Source organism: Cariama cristata, unplaced genomic scaffold (genome assembly GCF_000690535.1).
Source record: "Cariama cristata isolate BGI_N322 unplaced genomic scaffold, ASM69053v1 scaffold9601, whole genome shotgun sequence".
NCBI classification, from domain to species: domain Eukaryota; kingdom Metazoa; phylum Chordata; class Aves; order Cariamiformes; family Cariamidae; genus Cariama; species Cariama cristata.
Genome location: NW_009599837.1, coordinates 13,421 through 22,839, shown reverse-complemented (window position 1 = coordinate 22,839; position 9,419 = coordinate 13,421). Strand labels below are relative to the sequence as shown.

The window sequence follows — 9,419 nt, the reverse complement described above, 5'->3', positions numbered from 1 at the left end:
ACTCTGGTCAGGTGTAATTCCAAGGTTTTCTGGTGCATTTCCTGGAGAACAGAAAGCAGCCTAGTAAGATGAGGGTGCTCTGTGTGTGGGGGCTGCCAGCTCTGCCACCCCACCCACCCTGGGCTGGCAGCTCTGCAGGCAGCCGCTCAGTTTGGGACAGGTGGTTGTCCCCAGCGTCCCCATGAGGCTGGTGCTTGGGGGAGCCCTCCAGTCTGGGGAGCAAAAATGGGATGGTGCTTCCGGAGCAGAAACAATTACCCGGGATGTCCTCTGTCCCCTCGACCCAGCCTGCGTGCCCCTGGACCCCGGGCTCCCCCTGCCAGCCATGTCCCAGCCTGGTAGGAGGTTCGATGGCTCAGGGTGCAGGATCCCCACGGGGCCTCCCTGCCCAACTCCAGCACTGCAAAGTGATAGCTGTGGGTCCATCCTGCGCCTGTGCCAGGTCCAGCACATCCCGACAGCATGGCAGAGGCCAGCAGGGCTCGATCCAGGGCACCGTTGTGGCCTCGGCTCTGGGTTGCTTGGGCACAAGCTGTGGTGTGGTGCAAGGAGGGTGCTGCCAGCCGTGACCCATGGGTCTGCCACCACCCCAGGGTGTCCTCTGGGGGCTGACAGCTATGCTTGGATTGGGCTTTGGTGATGGGTTCATCTGGTCCCTCTCCCCAGGCCATGTCACCTGCTGCCACCTGCGCCCCTTGTGCTTCGTCACACTCCTCGGAGCAGCTTTTGGGCTAGAAATGCTTTTTGGGCTGCTTGGAGGTGTGAGGGGTGCTCAGGGCTGAGCCTTCCCCTAGCTCAGGGCCGACAAGTCTCTCCCTCCCATGGGACCCTCACCCCGGCTCTCTCTTCCTCTCCCCTCTGCAGCACTCAACACTGTCACGCAAGTTCGTGGAGGTGATGTCCGAGTACAATGCCACGCAGACCGACTACCGGGAGCGCTGCAAGGGCAGGATCCAGAGGCAGCTGGAGATCAGTGAGTAAATCCGGAGAGGAAACACAGTCGGGCTGTGTGCACTGTGGGGCCGGATCCTGCACTGGCTCTCACTGGACCAAAGCTGTTCCCGCAGCTGTGCAGAGCTCCTCCGTGAAAACCCAGGGGTGCACAGGGGCGGTGCCTGTACCCATGGGAGCATCCGGGACACAGCTCTTGCTGGGAGATAGACATGTGGTGGTACCTTGCATTTCAGTGTCAAACCACATCCAGCAAAGTGCATCCAGCGTAGCGCAAAAACTCCCCTCAGATTTTCATAAATGCTGCATAGAGAGTGCAGAGAGCACAGGGGGAGAAATTTCTTCCTTGTTTGCAGCTAATTTTGAATTCAAAGAAGCTAGCGAGAACTCCTGACTCCCGTATGTTGCCTTGCCTTTCCTCTGGGTGCTTTTTATCATGGGTGAACTAAACTAAATATAAAACTAGAGAAGTGAGCTCTTGAGATGGGGGCCCTCACTGCTCCCAGGGGTTTCCTTTGCCGCAGGAGGAGCACGAGCCTCAGTCCCTGCCCCAGGCATCTCCCTGGACCCAGGACCCTGATGGTAGCAGTAGTGGTGTCTTCTGGCCAAAGGTGGGCCCCAGGTGCCACCTCTGAGGCTGTTGCCACCGTGGCATTAAGATCTCCCTGCATCATCCAGAGCCCATCGCTTAGGAGAAGTCTGGTCCTGCCTGTCCAACAAAACCTGCTCTGTGGGTGGTTCTTCTGGGCAATCGGTGATACCTGGTTAGTTTTAGAGAAACATGGTCATCTCCCAGCAAAGAAGAACCATACCACCACCATAATTAGAGGAATAAGCAAGCAAGGGAGAAGTCAGAATGCGCAGAGATTAAAAGAGATCTTTGCAAATAATCTCATTGTCAGAGAGGCATCATGGGTTTTTGTGCTCAAAATGAAAGAGTCTGAATCCTACTCTGGGTTGTTTTTCTCACAAACAAATGGGTGTTTCTCTTCCCTTTCACAGCTCAGCATGAATAATAAGGTAGGAGATCCTTGAGTCAGAATGATGTCCTTGATGGTCACCTGTGGGAATGTCCTTCATGAGCTGCAGATGCCTGGGAATCTGGGTGCTAGTGGGGTATGGTAGTTTCTGTGGAGAGTTAGAAGGAGACTTGGCTGTGCAAGCCTTTGCTCTGTTAAGATTAGCCTTTATGATGTATAATAATGATAATAGAAACGTTTCACACTGCCTGAATGGAAAGGTTGACTGACATGAGGCTCAACAAGAGCTTGACGTTTAATGTAAAGCAGGATGATGAGCGTGTCACTGCACCAGCTGACTGACTCATTCATCAGCTAACGTCATTCTGTAGGTGATACCCAGCCACAGGGGTGGCTTGTAATGTAAATAGGAATTTTAGATATCCCTATGCCTCCCTTCTAAGAGAGGAGAAGATTTGAAAGGACTTAGGCAGGTCCTTAATTGTCTGCAGACCTGAAAGAAACTTTCCTGTTGTTTTTCTACTCCTGGATTTTGGAAGGACTCTGCTGCTCTGCTTAAATTATAGAAGTATATTAAATTATCCTTGTCTTTGCTCTGTGCATCCTGCCGGGCTGTCAGTGCCTGACAGAGAATTGATGGGGTGCAAGGAAAAGGCTGCTCAGGCCTCACCGTGGTGCAGTGGCTGGTACAGAGGAGGTGTCCTGGTTAGCGATGGTGAGGGACCTGCTTCCCCTTCGGGGTGAAGGTGTGGAGCAGATGCAGAGGCAGGATGGGGTCTGTGCTGGGAAGGTACACAATCCTGTGCACAGTCCTTTGCAAAAGCTGGGTTCCTCTGTCAGGACAGTGGCCAATCTCTTCTGGCAAAAAGGCTTGTGAAAAGCAACAAGGTTATTGAAGTTTTATCAGGAGTGCTTCTTGGGCAGAGGGCTCTGCTTCTCCTGGGGTGTCCCAGCCAGCATCTTTGGTCCCTGCTGCTCCGGGGGCTCTTGAACAGGCTCTTTTGAACGGAGCTCAGCTGGGATGTGGTGACTGCACAAAGCTCTACGAAATCCTCAGCTCTCGTTTTCAACTGATGGATCCAAAGATAGAAAGTGCCGGGAGCTCTGACAGCAAAGCCAGTAAATCACTTGGGTTTTGAAAGTACGAGAGCAGGGACTTCTCAGCTGCTCTGGGGACGCTCCCCAGCACCCACGAGCTTCTCCATCCTAACTGCATCTGCTTCTTGCTCTGGAAGTAGGACAGTTGCAGAAGAAATGGTGATGTAGAGTCACTGCCCCAGGGCATAGCCACCCCCTGGGGCTCCCCACAACCCTCTCAGGATCTACCCCTTCTTCTTCTGTAGGCACTGCCCTGTCTGTATGTGCCAGAGGTTGTGCCTCAGTGACCCTTGCCATCACCCCTGCCCATCCGGGCACACACCAAGCCCAGGAACCTGTCAGGCTTGATGAAGTGGGTGTCTTCTCCTCTCCCACTGCTTCTGCCCCAGCTTTAGTCGTTGCCCTCACCCTCTCCTTACTCATTCGCTCTGCTCCCAAACACACCGAGATCACAGACACCGTGGAGGGATCACAGGGTGCGCCATGTCCTGGGGTTGGTGACGGCAGGACAGATGCTCGGTGACCGTCCTCTACCTGGACTGTGCCGCCCCCCGTGGTGTCCCCACGTCTGCTGCTGGGAGCCTCGTGCACTGCCTGTGATGGGAGATGTTGCTCCTTTGGTTTTTTTCCCCTCTGTTTTGTCCATTAAGAGAAATGAGATCTTAAATCTAATTAGGTTTTGCTCCCAGAGCAATTGGATTTGAAGCTTGGAGGACGCTTTCTGTGGTGGGTGTGCAGCTTTGAAGCCATGGAGGTGCTGCACAGACGCTGCCTGTTTTTATGAACAGTTTTGTTATGTGCGAGACCGAGGAGCCAAAAATAAAGCATCTCCAAAGGCACTGCGAGAATTAATCAGCCCCCACCCCACTGTGTGAGACCAGGTTAATTGATGTGCAGAAAGGCAAGCTGGGGATGCAGCCCAAGCTGCCCTTGAGCCAGGAGAGCTGCTCCGGTCCCAGCAGCTCCTCTGGGCAGCCCTGGGTGGTTCCCAAGGCCCCGGTGCTGAGATGGGCTTCTTTAGGATTCCTGTGCCACTTTCATCTCGGGAATGACCATGGGATTTATCTGTGTTAAAAATACCTCGTTGGGTGAAAATGCCTGCGCAGCGCTGGCAGTTGGCCCCTGCAGCCCCCCATCCCGGCTGAGCAGAAGGGGTCCTGAGGGACAAGAAGGTGTGTGGCAGTTTGTGACCTGCTGGGCAGGCTTTCATAGCTGAAGTCTGCTCATCCCAACACCACCACAGGCATGCTAGACCTGTCTGAGCTGGCCAAGTGGGTTGGGTCACTTGTACCCTCAACATGCATGGGTGGACGGGGCAGCGTTATCCATCTCTCCATGAGTTATATGGATTTGTATCCAATGAGAGCTTGAAAGCCAGATCCAGACAGAGGATCTCAGCCTTAAGATGCCTTGTCCTCAGTGTTTCCAGCCTGAGTCCTAGCTGTTGTTCTGTGGGTGCTGGCGTAGCCCTGCCACGGGGAGGAAGGATGCGGCGAGCCAAAGGAACACAACTGAGCCATTACAGTTAATTCAGCCATGGCGTGTTTGACTTGTGCAGCCCTGAGGTGTCTGAAGTCTTCCCTATTTATAGAGCGTCTGGCATGCAGACTTGGGCAAACTGGCATTTGGCATCAGCTGGTTGATGGGTGTGAGCTGTGGCACCGGAGGCTTCCCTGGGAGCTTCCCCTGGGTCCTGCACATCCTGATGGAGCTGCTCCTGCACCATCCCCTGCGGGCTCATTGGTGGGGACAGCCACTCCATCCAGCCGGGCATCACAGGGCCAAGGGCTGTGCGGTGGCCTTGAGGTGGAAAGTCTCTTTGGTGGCTTCATGTTTGCCTGTCCCAGAGCTTCTGATGGCCCTGCTGCACCATGACCTGTGCATCATCTCTTGCTGTGCTCTCCTTGCCAGCTTAGGGCTGAGTTTGCTTCTCCCTCTCTGCTGCAGCTCCCAGCGATGCTCTGTGCTGCTTTGCTCATTGGCAGAGCTGCATTTCCCCAGGAAACTTTAATTTCTAGAAATGCCAAGTAATAGGCAGATGCACTCTGGAGCTCTCTGGGGAGGCAGAGGTCCAGTTCTCATGATTCTCCAGTGTTTTGCCAAGTTTCAGGGCAAAGGTTTTCCCCCAGGTTCTTCTCCCTTTGTGGGCACCTTGCATTGACTCAGTCCTTTGATTCCCATTTGTGGCTGTACAGTAGCTCTGTGGTGATGTGGGAAGCAGATCAACCAAGTATCTAGCACACTTTCATCTCATTTTTATTGCTGTTGAGGAGCTAATGACAGCCTTTCCAAACCAAGAAACCTAGCCAGAAGGCAGTGGACTCCCTGGGAAGTCCTCTGGTGTCCTGCAGGTTGATTATACGGCTTTGGTAAGCGTTGTGCTGGACGACGTGGGCGAGATGCAGCCTCCAGTCCTCGCGCTTTGGCTCAGCATTAAAGCAAGCTCTTTCCTGAGCAGCTATGGCCTTAGACCAAGCCTGCACTGGCTGGCTGGTTGTTAATCCGTGTGATGTCTTTCATCTCATCCTTCGCCTCGCCACAGCTTTTACTGGCCCTGTGCTCCGCAGTAGGGGAACGGAGCAGCGAGGAGGTGGTGAGAGCCAGGATATGTACACTGCATCCCATCCCACCTCTGCCTGCAAGAGATGTGGCATCTCCTGGAGCAGATCCCACCGCTTGCCCTCGGAGTTGTCACTAGGGCTTGAATTGAGCAGAGCAAGTAGCCCTTGATGCACTGTGCCTGGCACGCTCCTTCTTGTCACTGTGCCAGGGACTGCTCAGGGTTGAGCACAGTCAACAGGAGGGTTTGTAAATTTGTGCAGTTGGAGCCCTTGTTCACCCTTCCTGGAACCGGGACAGTTTCAGCTGAGAGCGAGGAGCCAAGAGGCAGAAAGAGCTGGCAAGAAGGTGTCGTGGGTCACCCTTGGTGGGAGTGATGCTCTGTCATCCTAAAACATGTAACGGTGGCTGGAAATGGGCTGTGGACCCTTCCCAGAGCTGGGGAAGGTGGGAAGGGTGATCAACCCAAGGGGACGTTGGCATTGTGCAGCTCCTTAGACCCGTGAGCACGCAGATGGCAGAGCTCAGCCCTCACCTGCAGCTATGAGCAGGCTGCACTGAGCTCACACGGGGTACACACAGGGGTCAGGTTGTTCTCTTGCTGCAAAGCAGCAGCTTCTCAGCACTTTGGGGGCACTAACAGTTCTTGGGTGTCTAGATCAGCCTCACACAGGGCTTCTACCTCTGCCTGTGGGTCCAGGAGCTGTGTAAGGTCAGGCCTGGGCCAGCCAGCCCATATCTGAGAGGTTCCTGTCTTCAACCCTGACTCTGGCCCTTGTTCCCAGTGTGGACTCAAGTCTACGTTCAAGATAGCTTGTCTCCAGCCCTTTCTCCTGGGACTTTGGATCTTTGTTGTAGTCATGTCATAGGATCATGGATTTGTGGAGTGGTTTGGATTGGAGGGGACCTTCAAAGACCGTCCAGTCCAACCCCCTGCCATGGGCAGGGACACCTTCCACCAGACCAGGTTGCTCCAAGCCCCATCCAACCTGGCCTTGAACACTTCCAGGGATGGGGCAGCCACAGCTTCTCTGGGCAACCTCTGCCAGTGTCCCCAGTCCCTTTCTGGCCATGTCTCCTGGAAGGACTTTGGCCCTATGTTGTAGCTTTGTCTTCAGTCCTGTCTCCAGCCCTCTCTCCTGTTGCTCCTCAGGGGACTCTTTGGCACTACTCTAGACCTGATTTTACATCTTGCATTGTCTGGCCCTGCTGCTAGACACCATTCTCAGCACCCTGCTTGCGTGCTGTGGGATGGATGCTGGCTTAGTGGGGGTCCTGCATGTGCTAGAGCCACACTGGCTCCTGGCTCAGACCCCCCCTGATCCTGGAGCATCCCCAGTCCTGCTCTCCAAAGGGATGGCTTCTGCTGTGGGGCAGGGGACCCTGTTGTCTGCCTCCGGCTGCTTCTCTTCGGGGATGCAGACCAAGGATGGAGGAGCAGCTTGTGGCTTCTCTCCCTTTCTGGTTCTTGATGCTAATGTCTCGCACACGGATCATCTGTCTGCTGTGTTTGGCAAGTCCCTTTTCTTCCTTTTTATAAGCTTTATTGTACTTTTAAAGATGTTCTTAAGATCCGCTCTGGTCATTCATTGGTTTCCTTGCAGTATGCAGCTGGATTTGAAGATGTGCTGTGTTTGCAGAGGAGAAGTGGCCAGCCCTGGGTTGGGCTCCCTGCCAGTTCACTCAGCTGAGTCCCTCCCTCCAGCCCCCAGTACCCCAGGAGGGGAGCAGGCTCCATTTGAGGCTCCTCGTGTCCGTCGAAGGCAACTTGCTTGTCCCCCAAGAGTTACAGCAGTAGAAGATGCTGCTGGGTGAACCCAAGGCCAAGAGACTTGGCGGCACTGTCCTGGTGCTCTCCCTGCGCTGTCTGGGCCACCATTCTCTGCATTTCTTTGCTCTCCCTGTTGAGTGTCTGGTCTCAAGAAGCTCTGGATGCTCCAGTTCTCACACAGCACCACAGCTTGCTGTGACCTGGACTGGTGGCCCAGGAACCATCCCGTTACCTTGAAAGCTCCGGTGTCTGGACACAGCAGGACTGAGCTTCATCTCGTTTTGCTCTCTTCCCATACATCCCAGGCTGCCTGTCCCAAGCTCCTGCCAGACAGCCCTGGGTGTGCTAGGAACAGTGCTGGATTCTGTCGGGTCTGTGCCCCGGATCCCTGCTGTGTGCTTGCGGTGTCACTGAGCTGTTCCTATCAGTTATTAAAATAAAAATCCCATTAGCTTTTTAGATTATGAGATATTAGTCACATAAATAATAGAGGAATTCCTTCCTGGTCATGGGCAGTTCACTTGCAGAGAAAGTATTTCATTTCAAGAAAATCAATAAAAGAAAAATCTTGTTTTAAGGAATTTCCATTTTTCCCTCCTAGCCACTGTTTTTTCTCTTGTTCTTTTTTTATTTTCTATTTCTCTTCCAACTCTAACTGGCTTTCAGACACCCCAGCAACTGTCTCCTTCTCTTGTGCCACCTGTCCATCACAGTTCCACATTGCTTTTAGAAACCCCATGAGCTCCAGTCTGCAGCTCTCAGCTCCTGCTCTCTCCTGCAATGTCTCATCTGTGCTGGTTGCTGTAGACGACCCGTTGCAGGTGCTGGGGGAAGTTGCTACGCTGGAACCACCCTTGCCCAACGCAGCTGGGATGGCACAGGCTTCAGATGTCACCTCTTGGGTGCCAAGCCCCTTCAGAACCCTGTATGTAAGCTCTGTCCCCTGTGCTTGGGGCACTGTCACAGCCCTCTACCTAGTCCTGCTCCTGCAAGAGAGTTGCTCCCATCAGCTCCTGTCCCTTCAGCCCACTCCATGCTTCCTTGCCTGTGTTCCCAGGAGGAGAAACAAATCTGATGCAGGCGGGAAGGAACCATGCGACACTCGGTGCTGGGCAAGGAGGCGCGGGCATGAGGCAGATCAGGGGAACAATCCCAGTTTCCTGCTACACGTCTTGGAGTGTGTCCTCCAGCTTCCCAGAGCTCCAGGTCCCAGATGGTGTTTGCAAAGGACGGCAGCACGTTTCTGCACCCTGCCACCCTTTACGGTCTTGGTGCTCTGTTTATCACATGGCCCAGAAAGCATCCAGAAAGCTTTATTACCTACTTTTGATGAGGAGGCTGCACGTTCCTTGCCCAGCCATGGACATAAACCCTGTTGGCCTGTGGCACATCAGAGCTGATGAGCATTAGCAGATAATGAAGTCTTTGTACTGTCTTCTGCTCATTGGGTGTGTGTGGCTGGATTTGTTCCCTCTCCCTTCCTGCAGCCTCCTGGTGCCAGGAGACAGCAAACAACCTCCACGTGGCACTGGTTACTCTGCCCAGAACCTGCAACCTCCCACAGTTCCTGGCTGCCATCACCACCAATATCTGCTGATACAGCATCATTTTCCTGAGGCGAAGTCAGAAATGTGCTTTCACGTCACAGGCACTCAGAGTGCCCATGTGTGTGGGGCCGCAGCAAGGAGCAAAGCACAGGAGCTCCGGGTGGTCTTCGCGCTTCTGTATCTCAGGGCAAGAGAATCATGGACTCACAGGATGGTTTGGGTTGGAAGGGACCTTCAAAGCCCATCCAGTCCAACCCCCCTGCCATGGGCAGGGACATCTCCCACCAGACCAGGTTGCTCACAGCCCCATCCAACCTGGCCTTGAACACTTCCAGGGATGGGGCAGCCACAGCTTCTCTGGGCAACCTCTGCCACTGCCTCACCACCCTGACCGTAAAACATTTCTTCCCTGTGCCCAACCCAACCCCACCCTGGTTCAGTTTAAAACTGTTGTCTTGTGCTGGGGACCCCAGAGCTGGACGCAGTGCTGCAGGGGGCATGAGGAGCGCGGAG

At 54.2% G+C, this 9,419-nt stretch overlaps 1 protein-coding gene across 1 annotated transcript in view; it reads left to right on the top strand.

Moving 5' to 3' along the window:
* The window catches only part of STX1A (syntaxin 1A (brain)), a 34,134-nt gene that overhangs the window by 19,706 nt on the left and 5,009 nt on the right, over positions 1–9,419 (top strand). Inside the window, exon 5 of the mRNA XM_009709819.1 lies at positions 865–973. Within this exon, the coding sequence (XP_009708121.1) occupies positions 865–973 (109 nt within the window). The remainder of the gene's footprint in view (positions 1–864; positions 974–9,419) is intronic.